The sequence below is a fragment of the Malurus melanocephalus genome, unplaced genomic scaffold (genome assembly GCF_030028575.1).
Source record: "Malurus melanocephalus ecotype Western Australia unplaced genomic scaffold, MMel_1.1 scaffold_320, whole genome shotgun sequence".
Taxonomy (NCBI): Eukaryota; Metazoa; Chordata; class Aves; order Passeriformes; family Maluridae; genus Malurus; species Malurus melanocephalus.
Genome location: NW_026623552.1, coordinates 315364 through 335356, shown reverse-complemented (window position 1 = coordinate 335356; position 19993 = coordinate 315364). Strand labels below are relative to the sequence as shown.

At 44.9% G+C, this 19993-nt stretch overlaps 2 protein-coding genes across 2 annotated transcripts in view; both read right to left on the bottom strand.

Annotated features, from left to right (window-relative positions):
- Nucleotides 1–183, bottom strand: part of LOC130580253 (extracellular tyrosine-protein kinase PKDCC-like) — an 8694-nt gene extending 8511 nt beyond the window's left edge. The window contains exon 1 of the mRNA XM_057377614.1: nt 88–183. Within this exon, the coding sequence (XP_057233597.1) occupies nt 88–183 (96 nt within the window). The remainder of the gene's footprint in view (nt 1–87) is intronic.
- A 5669-nt stretch (nt 184–5852) lies between these two features.
- The window catches only part of LOC130580262 (cholesterol 24-hydroxylase), a 15506-nt gene continuing 1365 nt past the window's right edge, over nt 5853–19993 (bottom strand). The window contains exons 2-15 of the mRNA XM_057377630.1: nt 18038–18115; nt 17522–17603; nt 16911–16984; nt 16165–16251; nt 15433–15571; nt 14736–14846; nt 13830–13986; nt 13450–13512; nt 12190–12262; nt 11649–11733; nt 9741–9851; nt 9395–9483; nt 8439–8505; nt 5853–7640 (exon numbers count right to left, since the gene is read on the bottom strand). Of these exons, the coding sequence (XP_057233613.1) occupies nt 7479–7640; nt 8439–8505; nt 9395–9483; nt 9741–9851; nt 11649–11733; nt 12190–12262; nt 13450–13512; nt 13830–13986; nt 14736–14846; nt 15433–15571; nt 16165–16251; nt 16911–16984; nt 17522–17603; nt 18038–18115 (1378 nt within the window). The 3' untranslated portion in view covers nt 5853–7478. The remainder of the gene's footprint in view (nt 7641–8438; nt 8506–9394; nt 9484–9740; nt 9852–11648; nt 11734–12189; nt 12263–13449; nt 13513–13829; nt 13987–14735; nt 14847–15432; nt 15572–16164; nt 16252–16910; nt 16985–17521; nt 17604–18037; nt 18116–19993) is intronic.

Genomic DNA, 19993 nt, shown 5'->3' with positions numbered 1-19993 from the left:
GGGGGCGTGTCGGGCTCCCGGCGCCCCCACCCCGCCGGCACGGCCCGGCCCGGCCCCGCGGGCGCACGGGGCAGCGGCGGCACAGACCGCCCAGGGAGGGGAGGCGGCGGCGGCGCAGCACAAGCGGTTCTGGAGGAGGTGGCCCGGGGTGGGAACCAGAGCTGCCGGGTGTGAGCGGCACATCCCCGCAGACACCCGCCCACCCTCCGATGAGGGCTGTTATGGCAGAACGCGCCGATTTCACGGGCGTGAATTTCGTCAGCCCTGCTAGGATGTACCGCAGAGTACAGCCGAGGGATGTTCCACGGGTTAACATCAGTAACAACTGGGATATCACGTTTCCCTGCCGCTTAAAACGCTCAGGTTAGGTTTCTAAGAAGAGCAAACTCTGGCAGTTTCTCTTATTAGAAGGATAAACCCTGTTGGGTTGAATCAGTAATACACTGYCCAAGCACGGAATTGGATTTTTTTTCCAGGGGGAAAAAGGAAYCAAACCAAGCCCGTCCTCCAGCAAAACCAGTCAATACAGGCAGAAAACACACATTTATCGTTTGTTTGTGAATCGATCGGCGTGGTGACACAGCTCAGGGCACACGTGTACCTGCGCAGGAGAGGAAAGCCGAAAAGCAGGACAGGTGCCCGCCGCGGCTCTGTCGCTGGTTTTGTTTTAGACACGTGTCTGCACAGGGCTCTGCTGTGCAGATAGTCAGTCCGGTTAGCCCAGGGCGAAGGCAGATGCAGTTTGTCTGCTTCTAATTTAGGCAATATGCAGTTAACTCTCTTCGTTGAGCAGCCTGGAACACCAGCCAGATAGGTTGATTCTCTTTTTTATTTATGCTACTGGATTAGAAATTAAAACAATGGTTTGCCTCTCCTCCTGGTCTGCTTCATTTTCTGCCCTGATGTTTTCAGTGGAATAACCAACCACTAGACCCTTCCCAGAAAGGGAACAGGTGATGCACGGCACAGTTGCGKTTGGAGGATGCCTGTATCACTTCTCTTTTCTGGAGTGGCTGCTATTTCCCAACCGCTGCCCTGTTCCTGCGGGACACGGCCCTGCTGAGAGCCTGCGGCTTCTGCCTGCAGCAGGAGAAGCGGGGCAGGTCAGCCACCGGCACACAGTGGGTGAAATTGCACAGGGTTTGCCCTGGCTGTGATCAGCAGTGGGACCGCTCAGTCCTGCAGTGTTCACTGCCCTTGGAGACATCTGCTCCATCTTCCCCCCTCCACGCACAGCAGAACCAATACCTCTCTCCTGACTCATCCATATCAACTCTGTGTGCTTACTGCTCGGGTCACGATTGCAAGTCACCCCTGCAAAGGAATCTTTGTGAAACATCTCTAAAAAATTCAACTTTAATGTCACAGCCARTAGGATGGAGATTTTAGAGATTACAGCAAGGCAGCTATCATGACTGGCGACCCCCAAGGCTCTTTTAATAAAAATAATGAATATAAATGATCACTTTAAAATAGCTTCCTTCCCAAAAGCATGCAGAAAGTTTCCCTTTCACTTCTTGTTGGTTCAATACCCTGGAGCAGCCAATGAGACAGAGCAAAGCCCCTCAGCGGAGCACAGTTGCTCGGTAAGAGAGCAGGAGAAATGAACTCTGAATTCAGGTCAYTTCCAGATGGCAGAGTTTGGGGAGAGAAGGTAAAACCCACAGTCTGCCCATATGTAAAATAATCAAGTGAAAAATCTCAGGCCGCYTGTGCTTACCCGTGCACAGACAGGTTAGAAGCAGATCCCAGAACAGCTCTTTCAGTAGCTGAATTTCCTTTGTTGCTTTTTAACCTTAATAGCTCTTTAATTACTGTTCTTATTTTCAAATCAAGTATACATCTGTGTCATATTAATGAATATTCATTTTCACTGGAGAGGTATTAAATGGATTTTTACCTATGTTTCCAAGGGAATAGATGCCAGCTGTGTGTACTCTTATCTAATTTCAGCCTGTCCTCAGCACTGTAATAGTATAAAGACCTATTAAAGATGACTCACAGATACATAAAAATAACAATGAATGATTATTTACTTGCTTTACATTAGCACGTAAGGATTTTTGCCAAGATCATGGCTCTGCTGTGCAAGATTTTTGCAGACTACAGCACAAGAGGTGGCCTTGCCTGACMTAGCTGACACCTGAAATGGGAAAAACAGCAAAGTGCTGCAGCAAGGATGTAGCAGTGGAGTATGCAGTCATTTGAGAGTCCTTTAGCTCCTTGGAAGGTTTGTGCAAACAAAAGAGGGGAGATGAGATGAGGGAAGACATGGAAGGTGAGCGTGAGACAATCCTTACAGAAGAGCTGAAAAAAATCCACAGAACTGGAGTCTTCCCTGGTGCTTGGCACCAGCATCCCCTGCTAGAATCTCAGGATGGATCTGAGATTAATCTTAGATCAATCTCTTACTGGAAGCTGCTGGTTCTTAGGCACTGGAGATGCTCCAGTGTCTGCTTGTAGCCTACAGTGTGGTAATCTTCTGAGGAAAGGGGGCAGGAGCAAGGCCTAATTAAATTAAGTCCAGTGGAAAATAAGGAAGAAATTCTTCTATATTTTTACAATGGGTYTGTACTGGAGGAACAACTTCTCCTGCAGTGAGGACACTGGCATGAGGTAGAGTCCAAAACCCTCAGCTGGTGGGGTTTGGCACTATGGATAGGAAGCAAATGTTATAGATGGACCAAAGAGGAGAAGGACAGCTGGASCACGACACTGCAGTGTGGTGATGTTTCAGAGTGAAAGAGAGGAAGAGATGTGTGGAAAACAGCTTTGCTGAGAGGAGCGCGTGGWGCTAAAGGGTAAGGATGAGAGGCTGTAGGTCAGTACCAGAACTGAAGGCCTGCTAGCAGGGTTAGCCTACCAGTACAGACTGGCTGAAAGGATGGACAGCCTTCAGACTAGTCCTGATTGGAAAAGTGAAAGTGTCAGGTACATTCCTAGGTCACTGGCACTTGATATTCTCTGCAGCAACATTGTTAGAGCAGCCCTGGCCCCTAGTTCTCTGCTGACAATTTCCTGGGAAGAACAGGGAGTCAAGGTGTGCCAAATACCATTCCTAATACACAGATTGCACCTTACCACCATGTTTTGAAGGATAAAAGAGCTCAGTAGACATGACTGTTCTGTGCCAGTCCACATCATTGTTGGGGAAAGGTCCATGGGGTTTTTGCTAATATAGATATCACCTATGTACTTTGAAGAGAGAGTGGGAAACAGTTCCAGTCCTTGAGAGGAGGTGAAAGTCCTGGTCCTGAGCACCATCTGACTCCCAGGAGTTCTGAGCATCTTTCCTGGCTGAACCAGGAGGATAAGATGATGGTGTGTTCTGAGGATACAAAACCATTGGGGAAGTACAGAGCAGAGCTTGTGCATTTTGCAGGCCCTGGGAGGGAGCAAAGATGCACTCAATGTAGAGAAGGCAAACTCCTGTGAGGAAGGAATCTCAGATTTGACCATGCCCACCCCAGAGCCTGCTGAGATAGAGCAGGACAAGACCAGGAGATGTTTCTGGGCCTGAAGAGCAAATACCCAAGTTGGAAGTTCCCCTTTTGTTAAATCCCCATCACTGACAATTCAGAGACTGATGAAAATACTCGCTACCTGTCATGAACCCGTGCAYGGGCACACGCGGGCACGGTGAACAGGGCAGGGCTTGCCACCAACCTTTTCACACAGAGAAAGGAAGGCATTGTAGAAAGTTTTCTGAACTTGCTAGCTTTGACCTCTTTATGTCATTTTATGTTCCATTTTCTGAGTCTCCCTGTCTTGCAATACCTGCACCTCAGGGGCTGTGAGACTACAGCAAGAAACTGGGCTCACAGGGAGTAAAACAGAGTAAAGGGCCCCCTTCCTCAGATCCAGTGTCACCTGGGCAAAGCCTCCAAATCTTACCACAAGGCAGACAAGGAGAGATTAATTACAAATAATGTCATCACGTGTCCTGCAGAGCAGACCAAAGCACTTGCACACGTAGCAAGATGGAGAAACCTTAAAATGACCCTACTGAGATGCTGGCAGGATTGTAGTGTCCCCTTGTGGGTAATTCCCTCACCCCACTGGTGCCTCCCTTGTCCCTGAAAATGTCCTGGCACTAATGCTAGTCGGGCTCCTCTCTCAAAATGTATGAGTCTGTACATGAAGTGTAGAGGAAGAATTGGGAGTCTCCTGTGCTCCAGACTAGCTGGGGCAAGAAAGCAACCCATTTTCCCATGCCAGCACCACAAGTGTTTGCCTTCCCAAAGACAGACACCTCTGGGTGCAATTTCCCTAGCTGGTTCCCTCCTATCCCAAGAGGTCTAGGCAGCAGCATTTCCCTGTTTCTTGTCTGTGACACTGATCTAGAAGGGATAAGATCAAGCTCTTGGGGTAGCATAAAAAATCGGGAGAATTCCTGGGGGAAAGTTTTTACTCTGAGCACATACATGAAAGTCCTGGGCATCAGTCCAGAAGAGGGAGGCCTGGAGTTTATAGGTCTGGGAGAGGGATCAAAGAAACCTGCAGCAGCCACTTCAGAGCAGGAGGAAGACTTAGACACTTCTAATGAAGACTCCTGGGAATACATGTCATCACYGGTGCCCTTGCCTTTGAGGGGAGCAGTTACCTTGACTCCTGCCAGCTGAGCTTCTGGCTGTCTCCAGACAGTTCCTGGCCAGCTGCAAGGGTGCACATGTGGGGCAGGGTGATAGTCAGAGGAGCTGCTGGAGGGCAGGCACTTACCAGCAGAGTGCAGGGGCAGGAACCATCCTGAGCAGCCTGGCTTTGCACTTSCACATCAACCGAGAAACCTTCTTGCACCCAGCCTCCAGGCACACAACACTGGCCTGAGTGTGGCCATGCCTGGGTGGCATCCAGGGAAAAATCACCCCACCAGCCATTTCCATTTCTCTTTGCAATGCCCAAGGGCTGGGAAAAGGACAAATTAGTTACAGGTATGATACCTTCCTACAGGCAAGCGAACTAGGGAGACAGATCTTGCTCTGATTTTTTGCCTTACCAGCCAGGAACCCTAGCCAAGGTTTGGTGCAATAATGATTGCTCTAGAACTGAAATAGTGGGTTTCTCTTCTCTGRTACGAAGAAAAACTGTCCTTTTCTGTGGTGTCCAAGACAGCTGCAGCTCCCAGGTATTTGTATAGCCCACTGCAGGCACAGCTGTGTCTCCCTAGGTATTTCTGAGGTTCCTCAACAGGGTTTGGCAAAGCTGATGCCAGTACTCAGTTGGCATWTAGGGCACCAGGAAGAAGCTTTCCTGAACCTGCTCCTATCTTTTTGTTTACATSGGATTACCTCCTGGCTAGACATGCAGGAGGAAACCGTGAGAACACTGCAGAGCATTTGCATGGCCCTGCAGGCCACCATCTCCTCCCGTGGTACAAGGACACTCTGTCCCTTAAGAGAGGAGCTGTCRAGGCTGAGGAGCGCTGCTGCCATTGGGTGCATCGGCAATGAGCGCTTGCCATCTGCTGGGAGGCAATCAGCCTGACAGGAGACACTCCTGGGTGTARGAAAAGGAGAAAGGCCTKTGCCAGCAGTCCCTCAAGAGCTGGRTGGCATTTGGGCTTGCAGAGAGAGCAGGAAGAGTATCCTCTGAGGAGGGTAAGCACAAAGCAGTCAGGAAGCACTGGTCTTGGGTTCATGAGGGCTGACAGAACTCACTGCAGGATTTTAACATGCTAACACCCCCTTTGAGCCCTCCTTGGAGGTGCCTGACCCCATTGCAGAGGCAGCAGAAGGTGTTGGTGTAACTAATGAATCTCAGTTCATTCATTGGTAGCCCTGGGGTGGTGGCATCTCACATTTCCCAGGCACAATTGGCCAGTGCCTGCCAAGCTGTGTGCTGTTCACAGTATATGCCACTCCCAACAGAGCTCCCCCCACCACTCTCCACAGCACCCAGATACTGYCCTGCCTTTGACATGTTCTCAGGATTCAGCCATTTGTTATGGCGCCAGGACATCCACCCTGACTGGCACAGAACACCCTGCTCCCTCCTACAGCAGCTCCTGGGAACACATGTCCAGYTGAAGAGGCCTCAGTCTTCCCAATGAGATTTTATTAATGTATAGGAGGATAGAATCAGATTTCCAGCACCAGGTCTTGAAGAGCTAGTCTACTGACAGACGGACTAAACCTTCCCTTACAATAGAGGCATTGGCACCCCAGGTACAAGTCATATTAGTACACTGTAAGATGCTGATTGTGTTATCAAAAGCAGCAYCAACGTTCTGGGCCTGCTATCCCACTGCTGCACTGAATGAGATGGTGCATAAAAAGAGCAGAATCAGGTAAAGCTTTGGGGTGTTACTGTCCTAGTATGGAAACCACTATGGGAACCTGACAGAGTACAGACTGTGTTCTTGCCCTTTTCATTCAAACAGATGAGAAACAAAAGTGGCAGCATCAAATGTCTTTAATTCTCTGTATTTCATGATAGAGGAGGTCCAAACTCCTATTAATTATCCATGTATTTCTGGAAGGCAACATTTTCAAATGATAGTTTTTCTCCCTACCAGAGCCTGGCTGCAAGCCTACATGCCGTGAGCAGAAGAAGGAGGTGCAGGACTTTCCTTTTCCTATCTCTGGCTGAAATTGCAGACACATTTCTTCAGCGGCAACACCATTTTAAGCAGCATTTAGTTCAGGCACTTATTTCCACCCCTCCTGTATCTACTAGACCATTTCTAAGYGTTACTGTAGCTTTGTGGTAAAAAAGATGGGGAAAAATGATCCAGGTTAAAAGAAATGCAGCAAGACTCTTCCCACCAAAGAGCAGTGTCTCAGAATGAGCAGGGCTGTGTGGAGGGGTAGGAGGAAGAAGAATCCCTTTTTACAGTGTGGACTGGGAATCTATGTTTTGCACAATATCAGAAGAAAAGCAGAAGAGACTGAAGAAAAATCAGGCAGTAGGAACAGGAGAAAATATGGCCTCAGACTCTGATTGTTTTTTCATATTGTTCCTATCAATTGTTCTTCACATTTGGAGCAGGGATAGAAAAAWTGCTTTGACCAAGAGACTATCTCCAAACATCTGTTCCTAAATTCAGCCCAAATCTATGCTCTACTACTTTCTGATTTCATTATGTAAGTAGGAAACTCCCCAAACAAAGGCTTACTTAGACCATGTTGTGTTGTAAGTAAGCTTGGGGGGAACTGTGAGCTGGGATTAGAGTGTAGGCTTGTATGGAGCACCAGGGATACTCCAGTGAAAGGATGTTCTTTTCCAAGTCTAGTCAGAATCAAACAGTTCCCCAGGAAAATAACAAGCTTGGCAATTCCAGGCATACTTCCAGACTGAAGATGTTCAGTAGAATGATTCTCCTAAGATTTTCTTCAGCAAATGATGAGGAAGGTTAGAAAGRATTTCAGTCTAGTAATCCTCTAAAGGGATCTGCAAAATCTAACCTTTGATTAGKGCCAAGATCTTCAAAATCAGAAGAAACACTACTACTAGCATGACACGCTCCCCTCCCCGAATAGTCACGCCTGGCTGCTTCTTGCAGAACTCCTTGGCTTTAATTTACAGATTACTCCATCTAGTGGCCTAAAGGTTCCAGCCTCCACGAGTTTAAAACTCTGTCCCGGCACCAGCTGGAATTCAAACCTCTGCAGCAGCTTTGCCATCACCACTTTTACCTCCATCTGTTAAGAAGAAGAAAAGCAAACTCATTGTTAGTGACAGCAAATACAGCTTGGACTGCAGCTGCTCAAAGTCMGTCTGCTGTCTTATACTGCTTTGTCAATATAGAGATTTAAAAGTGAAATGTTACTCTGTTAATACAGCCATTTGGGTTTAGGCAGGAAGCCTGGGACTTCCTGGATTTGAAGACAACTGACAGGCACTAAGTCCTTGTGCCTTAACCCCATTTTGGAAATGAGACTGTAAAACTGAAGACTCTGAGCGCTTGTGCTTAGATGAACTCACAGCACAGACCCAAAGTGCTGACTTTCTGGCTGTCCTGAAACTCTCTCTGCCAGCTCCTTCTGTCCATGTAGCCCCTTCCTCAGCTTCTCTGGCTTGTGCCCTTCTCTGGCTGATGTTCTCCCTGCCTCGATTCCACCAGTGGCAGCCCCGGGATGATCCCCAAGACCCCCTGCACATYCCCTGGGTGCTTGACTTCAAGTGGCAAAGGGATGTTGACTGTGATTGCTATTACGGTGGCAATCACAATGGGGTTGGGATTCCAGCAGGCAGACCCAGTTTGGAGGGAATGCAGCCTGCTGCTCCTCCCTGCAGACACCTTGGTTGCATGGATGCCTGCTCATGTGATAGCATTTGAGCAGCATGCCTTGCATGGGCATGGGGGGAGATCTTCCCTCTGAAGAGGGTCAATGCACAGGGCATCAGTGTGGTCTCTGGTCCCCATCCTGCCATGGCCAGCACACCCCTGAGCTGGTCCAGTGCTTGCTAATGAAGCGTTGCTCCAGCCTTCTACTCACCTGTGCAAACACCTGCCCGATGCAGGATCGGGGTCCCAGGGAGAATGGAAAATAACAATAATATGGCCTGCAAAGAAAAATGTTCAAAACTGTCACTCTGACAACTTGGTTGTAAAGAAAYAAGCAAATATTTCACTACAGCAGCAAGGAAATGGTCTAAATATCCTCTTGCCTTTCTGACTTGTTAAAGCAGTCTCCAAGTTAACTCTTTTTTTGCTTCAGAGCAGCAATACAGCTCTGCAGAATGTTTCCTCATCATCTCTGCTTACTGTATGGCTCAGCTGCCGGAGATATTTTGATGCATGCCAGCCTTATTTCAAAGCTGAATGTCAAGCACACAATGCTCTCCAGCCTGTCATGAGGATGTCACAATCCACCCAATTATTGCTCCTYTGGGCAGCTCTGAACCATGTGAGTGAGGGGGCATTTGGTTCAGGAGACCAGACTGACTCAAGGCTGATAGAAAACACCTGACTCATGAAGTAGCTGGTGCTGATCTGKGCATCTGTTTAGTCACTGGTCCCTTCTATTGCACTCCTGACCTCTGACTAGATTTAGGCTGCCTGCCCTTAGGGCTTAACAGCACCTTCTGTCCCTCAGACCCTTCTTCCCTCTCTTATATGGAGACATTTTAAGCACCCTGGGACCAGAGCTGTCACATTAAATGCTTGTATCATACTAAGGTGAATATTCAACCTGTTTAGGCCCAAACTTTTGACCTCAATAGAAACATTAAATAAAAATAATATTGGTCCTTTTTTTGTAAGGTAACATGTTCCAAAGACTTTCAGAACAAAAGCTGTGCATTATTGCTCTCTATTTACATTTGGATGATTTAGTGTTACACATGCTGGAATGAAAATATGGTTTTATTCTACCTTTCTTTCCCTTGAAATCTCTTCCTGTAATTGTTTCTTAATACATATTTAATAACATGAGAGTAAAAAGAAGCTCACTTAGGTGCATCTTTGCTGAATCGATCTGGATCGAAAGTAAGTGGATCCTTGAAAAACTTTTCCATCCTTCCCATTATATAAGTGCTGAGCTGGCAAGAAAGAGTTTATTTTTGTTAGTCAGGAGCAGCACACTGAAAATGCCTCTTTGCTGTCAGAGGTATAAAACCATAAATGCCTYCCACTCCCCAGTCCCAACTGAGAGTCTTAATTCATACAGTTTTGGTCAAAATTTTAGAGAGGCCAGTACAAATATGCTCAGGGGAGATTTTGGCCCACTCATCCACAGGTCCATTACATTTGGATTAACTGRGGCAGCTAAAAGCTGCTGATGGTGGATGGGACTCACCAGGACCGTGGAGTCTGCAGGAATTCTGATGCCTTCGATGGTGAGCTCCTTCTGCACCCGGCGGAGCGTCCCCGAGGCAGGCGGGTACAGCCGCAGCGACTCCTTCAAAACCTGTGTCAGCAAAAAGCACAAGAGGTCAGTCAGTTCATAGAGTGCAGGAAGCAGAAATGAAAATAATTACCTCCCTGTGGCCTTTCACTTAAGCTCAATGGGAGACTGACTTTTGAAACAGATGCTGGTGTATCTGCTTTGGACTCCTGTGGGCAAAATATATGGCTAAGTCAGCTCCTTCAGGCCTAAATACAGCTTTAAAATATAGAGAAAAAGATGGAAAACCCAGAAGAGATCCTGGAACGGATCTAACACCTCAAGTCAGATCAACAACTAAGTGAAAAAGTATTAGGAAGCAAACTCAAAGGGAATATGTAAGAGTGAAGCCTCCTGCCCCTGATGAGCTGTTCTGGGCACTGGCTGCCATGAGAGTGGGTGATTGCTCCCACCTCCTTCCCACTCTCAGCTCCTGTCTTTGTCCTGCTTCTGCTGCTTGAGGAGCTGAGCCAGGTCAGAGCCCCAAAAAGACAAAAAACAACCTGGCAAAGGAAAATGAATAGGGAATGTTGAGAARAAAATGGAACGAGACTATTTCTTTTGGTGTCAGTGAGCTGTAATAACAGCTTATTTCATCAAAGTGAAACCTAATTAACAGTGCACATGAGCATCGCACTGAAAATGCAATTAACATGTGCATGCACGAGTGGACTAATGAAAAAGAAACCTGGACAAAAGGATTCAGAGTTGCCTGAACAACAGGAGAGGAGTCCCATAGTCTCTGATATCCCAGTGATGGACAGGGTCTGACCAAGGGTGACTGATTTTGGTTGTACAGATCCAAGCTTGTGCRGTTAAATAAATGGTCTGCTTTGAGAAGTTCTCATGTGATGTGCCTTAAAACTCAAAGGCTTAGATACCTCATCCTAATTGGAGTGGTATAATTGTGAAGGTGTTTGGAGAAGCCTAAGGAAGCCTGCTGATTTCTTTAATCACATAGAGTTGCCTTTTCCATATGAGAAATAGACCTATGAAATCTATCTGCTATCAAAGCACAGTAATTTGTGGGATGGGATATGCCAAATGGCAAAATACTGTTGCTCACCTCAGCAGGGCAGTTTAAAAGAAAAAGGATTGTGGCAGACTATGAAAATCACATGGCAATTTAAGCAGAACAGCTGCCAGGACTGTGATTTCAGCCTCTCCTGAGGGCTACTGATGTCCCCCATCTTGTGAAAAAGGAAATGCAACACAAACACTGGCTAATAGCCAACCCTGGCTTTGCAGTTCATTACCAACCAGCATTTCTGTACACAAGACCTCTTTTAGGACCAGATTCTTTCCCCCACCACCCCCTGAGTGACTGAAGAGGGTTTCAAGACTGAATAATGAAAAGCTGACATTAGAAAACCCAGCCATTATTTTTGGCTATCCTGAAATCCCACTTTATGGTGAGATCATAGCTGGAAATGCTTTAACAATAATCAAACAAAAACAGAGCTGCGAATTAGGAAAGTGTGGGATTCACAGACACGTTGGGCTCAAAGTTGCACACCCTTCTTAAAATTAGAGCTATTGCTTCATTTCAGACAGGTAAGGATTATGTAACTCCATTCTAGCTCCCAGATTGGTAGGAAAGTAGGGAAGGAATCCCATAAATTTGAGGAGAATCTTTCCTAAGAAGGCTGGGCTGCTGCAAATGTGTTCGGATACCTGCTTGCTGACTCTCTGGGGACAAACACTGTCAGGTTAAAATMCTGGCATTGTTTTTAAAATTTTTAAAGACTGGGGCTTCTCCATGACATGTCAGAGGTGCTACCAAACAGTTCTGCCTGGTATCTTACCTCACTTTTACAGTACCTGTGATAAGTAGGTGAGTTTGCCAAGATCCTCATAGTCAACGTCTCTCTTGGCACCAAGAACCTCATCTACTTCAGCCTGAGCCCTGCAGTTCAATTAAAACATGTCAGCTGCAGACGTTTGTTTCTTACTAGGCAAGTTGACAGATTACATTATTTTACTTTCCAGACACTGAGCTGGACTTAAACACCCATCCTCAGGCAAAATGCCTACAATTCCCAACCAGGCTTCCTGAGCTTGTACCTCATATCAGGATGAGGCAATGTGCATACAGGGCAGCTGATCCAGATGGGATTTGGGACCAGTATGTATAAAGGCTTTGAAAAAAGTCATCTAGGTGAAACTGAAATAATCCCTCTYAATTWTTTATTTATTTATTTATTTTTAACATTTTGGATATATTGGTACTACGAAACTGTTTATTTTGGAAGAGAGGCTGGAATTTATTGGGACCTGATCTTATCTTTTTAATAATCCTTACAATTAAATTCACCCTGAAATTAACATCAAGCTGGGTTTGCAAAATGGAGTGCACACATACCTTTCCAGAATTTCAGGATGCTGACCCAGTGCCATTACTGTAAATGTCATCTGATTGGCACTGGTTTCATGACCTAATGATAGCAAAAAACAGTTAAAAGGTTAGTATGAAATAATAACACGACGCAAAAATGGTCTACGAGAGTGAATGTGAATAAGAGACTTTAAACATCAATGTTTTATTTCAAGTATGCTAGAAATCAAAAGAAATAATAAAAGGGGTTTAAAGTCTACATAAGGGGATTTCAAGAATGACAAGAAAAGGACAGGAAAACTTATGACCCATCTTGGCCAAGTCAAAGCTGCAGTGGTTGCATGCAGCACTTACTGGTTATGAACTCCCAATAGGAGGGACAGTGAGGTCCGGTATTTGTCTTATGGGACACACAGYTCTGCCAAATGGAAGGATTTACTGGTTTTGAGGGAAAACAGAGCTTCTTACCATCTTTCTTTGAAAGGTCTGCTTTACATGTTAGAATGCTTGAGCARGGAGGTTGGATGAGAAGAACCTTCTGACCCTACCCATTTTGTGATGTGGATATGTTTCCCTCTTTTCCACAGATAGGCACATGTACTATTTCCAAGCATTACAGAAAAAAGACTTTTGCAAAGATGTCTGCTGCAATAACATATTTCTTGCCAAAGAACAGCATTTTGACCTCACCTTCTTATGAATCTAAATTCTCTTGATTTGCAAAATGTTTATCTCAAATATTAACTCAGCCCATACTTTTTCAGATAGGCGTGACAGTGCCTTCTCCTACAAGTGCTGAGTAACATTCTTTAGGCAAGAATGGTATTTAAAAATGTTGGTGAGGTAATGCAAAGACATGGAGTATGTAAAAGATGTTTTTGGTGGGTTTTAGCAGGGAGGAAGGGCCAGAATCCCACAAGGAGTAGCCTTGCACCTCAGTGGGCAGTGGAAAGACAGAGGCTGGAAAACAGAGTGGGAAGACAGTGGCTGGAAAACACTGGCCTGGCATTATYTGCTGTGTTAGTATCACTGAAAGCAGACAATGTATCATTTGTCTATGAGAAAATTAAAGAGTTCTATTCAGACCTCACCCAGCTGGTCCTATGCCAGTGCAACACTGCTGTCTTCTAACCAAGAGACTCCTGGTTACAGCAGCGTCACATGGAGTRATGATGTTAATCATGATGTTAATTATGATTAATGAGGACGTTATTCATGACCTTGCAGACAGCTCAAGAATGAGAACACCTTCCSACATGATTTCCAAGCATTAAAAAAGCTACCAACCTGCCACAAAGAAAGTGATAAAGTTATCCAGAATGTTTTCATCATCTCTAGTTTCTTCCAGAGCTGTCAGGATAGAAAAACAAATGGGATTAGAAAATGCCTCAGTGCCCTAGCTGGACCAGACAGAATGCTCAGTCCTGTTTGGCACATATTGGCACATACCAAGAGGGGATGCTGAATGCACATTTCAGTAGTGACTTGTGACCAGTATTTGATCCAACATAAAGAAACAGGGCATTTTAAAAGCAACTTTCACTATCTTCAGTGTGAAAACAACTTTAAAGCGGGTTCCAAGTTCAGCTCCCCGAAACAATGCTCCCTGAATTTCATGGCAAAACATGCCACAAAGAAATTCAYCCGAACAGGAATGTGACCCTTACCAACTCCTTTCAGTATCTGTGTAAGAATATCCAGTGTGGCTTCTTTCCCATTCTGCATGGCTTCTCTCCTCCGGTCAAGGCACTCCTTCCCCACACGCCGCAACAGCCTCACACTCTCCTTGGCCTCYTTTACCAGCTTCTGATGCCCTGGCATGTACTGAATACAGAATTTCTTGAGTAATTTTATTCCTTTTGCTGGTAAAAAATAACATCAGTGTTATTTTACAAGTGAGCACATTGTTTTCCGCTAAATGACACTTGTCACAAAAACATTTGGTCTCCATGGAACAAACTGAATGCCCACARGATGAAGGGTTTGGGTTGAAATAAGAAATATTTCAGGCAGTGCATGCTGATGTCATGTCTTGTCAGAGCTGATGTTTTGAGCACCGTGGGCAAAATTCCTCACTTCTTCACGGAATGGAACTGCAGCATACAATGCAGAATCTCATTCCTGGTCTCAAAAAGGAAAACAGGAGCTCTAAAAGCCTGAACCACAGCTTTCATGCAACACTGGAATGATTTTTTACTTAAAGAGTTAATATTATGTCCACAATTTCCTAGTAGATGAATTTGGGTTGAAAATGTAAATATTTTGTGGCAAGAATGTTCAAATTTCTTCCACCCTGAGTGAAGGCTGCCATCCTTCTTGGACAAATGGCAATAAAACCATACTAGAAGGAAACATATGCAGAGGGGAAGATAAAAAAGAAGCATGTAATAATAATGTTAATTTTGCAAATGTTTTAAAGCACTAATGAATTTTATCTTGATGCACATCGGAGGGAAAGATCTGCAGTTGACTGTTTCCCCAACATCTATGGACCTTGCACAGCTCCAGCCCATGAACTGAAGCAGGAGCAGCTGGATGTGAGGAGAGAGRACTGAAGTGAGGAGAGTACAGACCCGTATGAAGGGGAGGCGTGCCTGGGTCAGACCCTCCAAAACCTTTGTCACAGCGTTTGGTAAAGGCGTCTGGTCATCAGTCAGTGCATTTAATTCCAGGCCAAAGGCTACCTGAGGAGCAGGAGAGAAAAAGGCAACTTGCTGGAGCAGGGGTGAAAGAGCAGCATAGCCTGACACTGCCACCTTTTCCCCTAAGAAATATCTCAGGCTAGATCCTGCCTTGCAGGGGGCTGTGAGGGGAGGGCAGTATCTGCATTGTTATCTCCTTATTTGGGTGGGTTAATAATTTACTGCTACTCTCCACTCATCCTAAACTGGTTTGCATAGAAAGGGAAAAGGCAGCATAAGGCAGAATTCATTCAGACATAWAATGGTAACAATACAAGCTCCACCCATGAAAGAGCCCTGGTGTGTCCCTTTTGGCATGGATAGGTGGGAGGTATGAGACTGAAAGGACTTTGGCAAAGGGTCCCCATCCTGCAGGCCACACCTTGACTAAGCAGACCCTTTCCCAACTGCCCCTTCCCATGGCTCTGCCCAAATGGAAGTGGCACAATTAGTTCTCCAGGTCTTCTGGCAGTGCTGGGTGAATGTATTTTCCTTGCCTCCAGCTCCTGATCCCATGCTGCTGCTGGTAGGCGTTACTTCCATTCCTGCCTGCCAGTTGCASAGGAAACAAGAAAGGGACAGCTGGTACCTTTCCAATGATATCCATAGTCACCCGGCTCATCATCGACAGCATGCTAAATTCTGTTTTTCCATCTGCCTTTTCCTCTAGCTTCTCCATCAGCTCCTCTGCTTTTTCATTAAAAGTATCCATCAGACCAATCAGGTAGCTGAACAATCAATAAAGATGAGTAATTGGGGCTTTGGAGAGGACATCTTTTCTCAGGCAAAATAACCTTTGTTATTTGCCATAGAAAATTGTAAAGTTTTTAAAAGTTTATAATTAATTTGCCTTAATACATTAAAAAGCAAACAGATAAAATGAGCCACATTCTTCTCACAGAAGCCCTGCTCAGCCTTGCCATATGATTAATGTCTGTCAAACAAAAGGGCTGTGCCCTGTGCCTGTCAAGGCATAAGGACTTTGTCTTTGGAACTGATATAAAACACATCGAGGCACACAAGAAAACCAGTCCAACCCTGTGCCTTATCTTTTCCAAYAGGATAAGGCAGCCAAAACCATGCCCTGGAATACACAACCTTGGGACTTTCTGCCACTGCTGAGATCGTAGGGTTGTCACTGTTCCATGGGAAGTCTGGTCCAAATATATTTGGCATGGAAATGGTGCGCTGGACTCAACTAAAATGTGATTTTAGCACTAAATGGAGCGGTTTTTTCACCTAAATATCAAATAATGGCAGGGACAATAATGAAAGTACAGTAGAAATAACAGCTAGGTCATCCCAGAAATATTTGCCTTACCTTCGGCTGAAAGCTGGATCCATTATCCTCCGCTGCTTGTGCCAATGCTCATGGTTGCAAACGGTTACCAAGCCATTCCCTAGGAACCTAGCACACAGAAAAACAAGAAGAGGAATAGTTTTRTGCAAGGGAGCCAGCTGTACCCCGTGTAGTCACAAATGCAAGTCTTTTGCATCTACTTTCTTTCATTTTTCCCATGTCTAGGGAGCACCACTGAGTATGCAACCATTGCATCACTGTGGACAACAACTGACCACAGATATTTTTTTGCCAGGTAGGTGTGGACTGCTGAGTCCACTAAGATGTTGGTCCATTACAGCTGTTATGCAAATAATTAATAAAATAACTGGATAATTATATTTTTAAAAGCTCCAGACTAACAAAGCAAAACTCTCCTTTTTTGTAGAATTGAATTTAGAAGCTGCAAACTGCCTTATGAAGTGCTCTAAAATCAGTTYAATGATGGTCTTGAGCTGCCTGCTCTGAGACTAACTGAACATCTACAGGTGGGGAAAAACGATACATGATCAAGGTCAAACAAAATCCAACATATCCTCCTCCCTGACTGGGAAGACATTTGACCTGACACATAATTTAATAGCTACATACTGCTTACATAGGTTTGGAATTACACATTAATCCCCACACTAAGGCAAACAGTCTGAGTCAAAATATGTCATGCCTGCAATGTTATTAATCTTGCACTTATTTTCAGATCACAGTGGCTTCAGAGGGGTTTTGCCTACCTCTCACCAAATAGGCTGAAGAGAGTACCATACACCATTGGGTCCTTTGGGTACTGCGGTGACATCAGGAACTCCTAAAATCAAACCTCGGGTCAGTGAATACCGCGTGCAATCCGTTTCCCACAACACAAGATTTCACTCACGCATTTACTCTCTTCCTTCTACAGCAATAGTCTGAAGGCTAGATGAATTATTTGGTGTGCCCTGGTTCCCCAGTTCCTGTGCTGCAAGCTTGCTTAGCATGCCTCTAGCACTTCTTTGCCCAGTGACCTGAAATCTCACTCTGTTGTAATTGTAAAGATTTAGAGAAAGAAATTTAGTCTCTTGTGCCTATTTCATTTGAGATATTAAGCTCTTGTAGAGAACCTGCTTTTCACAAGTAGTAAATGTTTGCTGTATGTGCTGTTTAAATAAAAGAAACAAAGTAAATTAATTGATCAAATTAAAAAATAAATCATGACAGCTCAGAGAGCAAAGAAGCTCATTCTCCTAACCCAGCCAGAGCCAAGCACAGACTGGCTGCTCTGTGCTGCTCTGATCRTAAGGCACCAGCTCTCTCTTTATGGAGGGATGGGCTGATCCCCACTTGATTTGGCTTTATATTTCAGTACCTTCACTCCTTCAGGGCTTGTAATCAATAGTGAGACTCTGTGAAAGGCATTAAAACGTACAACAGGTCCATATTTCTCTGCCCTGCAACAAGAGAAGATTTTAAAAAAGAGAATTATGGYACAAGCTACCGATACGCAACAGTTCAGACCTAATAACCTTGAAAGACCAGTGCACATTGCAATGGGAAACACTGCAGTTCCCAGCAAACTAAGAGAATCACAAAAGTATGGAATCATCAGGGTTGGAAAAGATCTTCAAGATCATCTGGTCCAACCATCATAATCACCCCATTCTACCACCATCCTGGGGAGCTTATTGCAATGGCTAATTGTTCTTTCAGTGAAAATGTTTTTCCTAGTATTTAATCTGATCTGAAAGACCAGTGCTATCCCTCTAGTTCCTTTACCAACCTTCTGAATGATGCTAATTATGTAATTCAGGGTCTCTGCACCTTGATTTTTCCATTTGTGCTACAGGACTGCCCCATTCACTGTTATTGGTGTGCCTCAACTCACCACTCCAGGAAGAGATCCGGTGTAAACTCCTGTTTCCTCAGCATTCTCCATAGGATCGGCAGGTGTCCAAGTAAAAAGCTGCAGAATATGAAGGTTAAGAGTGTCATGAGGATGCCATCATGGGGTTTTGTATRGATTGCAATCCTGGCTGCTCAGTGAGTGTTGCTCATGTTTTTCTCATAAGGGAAGATGAAAACAGCTCTGAGCTGTGMCAACGCCCAGCCCTCACCAAGCTGGCAAACCAAGACAGGCTGGTGCTCGCATGCAGCCAGGAAGTCCAGCATGGAGATGAAGGATGAGGTCTTTTTTTTATGCTGTATCATAGGAGATGTTTGGGTCTAGGTGGGAGCCCCCCACAAATGGTTTTGCTCTTTGCCTCACTGACTGACTCTTGAGTGCAGCTATTACTGCTGTACATGAGATATTTGCATTAAATACTCTTTAATGCATGCTTATGTAAGTGTAACTTTGTTTCTGTCAATGGAATTCTGCCAAGGGAAATTAGGAACTATCTCCTTCTGTCCAAAGCCATRTAATTTCAGATACTGAAGGGGATAATCACTGGTTAATATGGAAATTGAAGAAATTAATAAAAATTCATTCTTCAAATATAATAGCTGTTTTTAAAAGTTGGAGATCAATTCCTTTCTTTGACTGTGAGTGGTGGATTCCCACTGGCTTTGCACAAATCTGAGGGAAGATTTGGCCAAGCTCCTCTCTAAAGTGAGCTGCACTCAAGATCTGTTTTCCATTTGAGAGATAGAGAACCATGCTCTCATCCTTTTCAGTGTAAATAAGCTACAGCGGAAAAACAGGCTCTTATTTTATTACTATTGGAACTGCTTAAAATAACAAGCACTCAACAAAGTTATCCAAAATCTACAGAAAATTTTAATCCTCCACTTGTTTGACTCTCTGTTGTAACTAGACYCCAAGAAGATGTGAAAGCCCCAAATGCAACACAAGTCCATTGCTAGCTCTGGAAACCGCTAGTGAGAATTCCCAATAACTTATTGCATGTCATGAAAAAATCAAGTGTGGTCTTGGTTTGGGATATATAATTATGTGATATGATCAACTGAAAACATGTATTTGTGAAGAAATTCCTTTTCCCATTTCTTGTTATTCAGTCTTTAATATGGAGCCAACCTTTGAAGAAACAATCTCTGCAGGTAAGCTATTCATGCAATAAAACCAAAGTAAAGCCAATAGAACACACTTCTCCAGTCTGTTCTGCCACAAGCCTCCTTGAGAGATGTGCTGTGCTAGGTCTGATAAAATAAATGAGCCCAGAAAATCAAGGGCTTTAATGTTAGCTTGTCATCAGGCAGCCCTAAGACTTTAGACTAGGCTTTGATAAGATCCTGTTGTACTTCAACCTAAAATAAGGCCTTTTAAAGGTTTTATCAAAGGGAAAAAGCCAAAGGCAAGGGGAAAGTCATGTCCATGAGACAGAATAAAACCTTGAAAGAACCCAGGCTGTGGACTGGCTGGCTGGGGAGCATATCTGGTACGCAGCAAGTTGCACACAAGACAGCCTTTGCTTCTGGTGCTGCTCTTCTCCAGTTTTCCAGATACAATATCAGATGACAAGTGTTTAGATTCAATTAATCCCATTTCAGAGTAATCTGGGTTGGCAAGGACACCTGCAGACCACCAGGCCAGTCACCTGCTCCAGGCCAGTCAACATCAGAGCTATGATACATGGCTCAGGGTTTCACCCAGCCATGTGTGCCAGTGTTTGAGTACCCTCATGATGAAGGTGTTTTGCCTTACACCTAAATTGAATTTGCTTTAAAACAACTTGGATCCAATCCAAGCCATTGGATCCCCTCTGCCTCTCAGCAACTGCTTCTCCACCCAAAGCCAGCCCAACCCTCAGTATCCTGGGCACCCCAGCTGCCCTCTACAAGACTTGCCCCAGTTCATCAGTGTACTGGGAAGACCACCACTGCA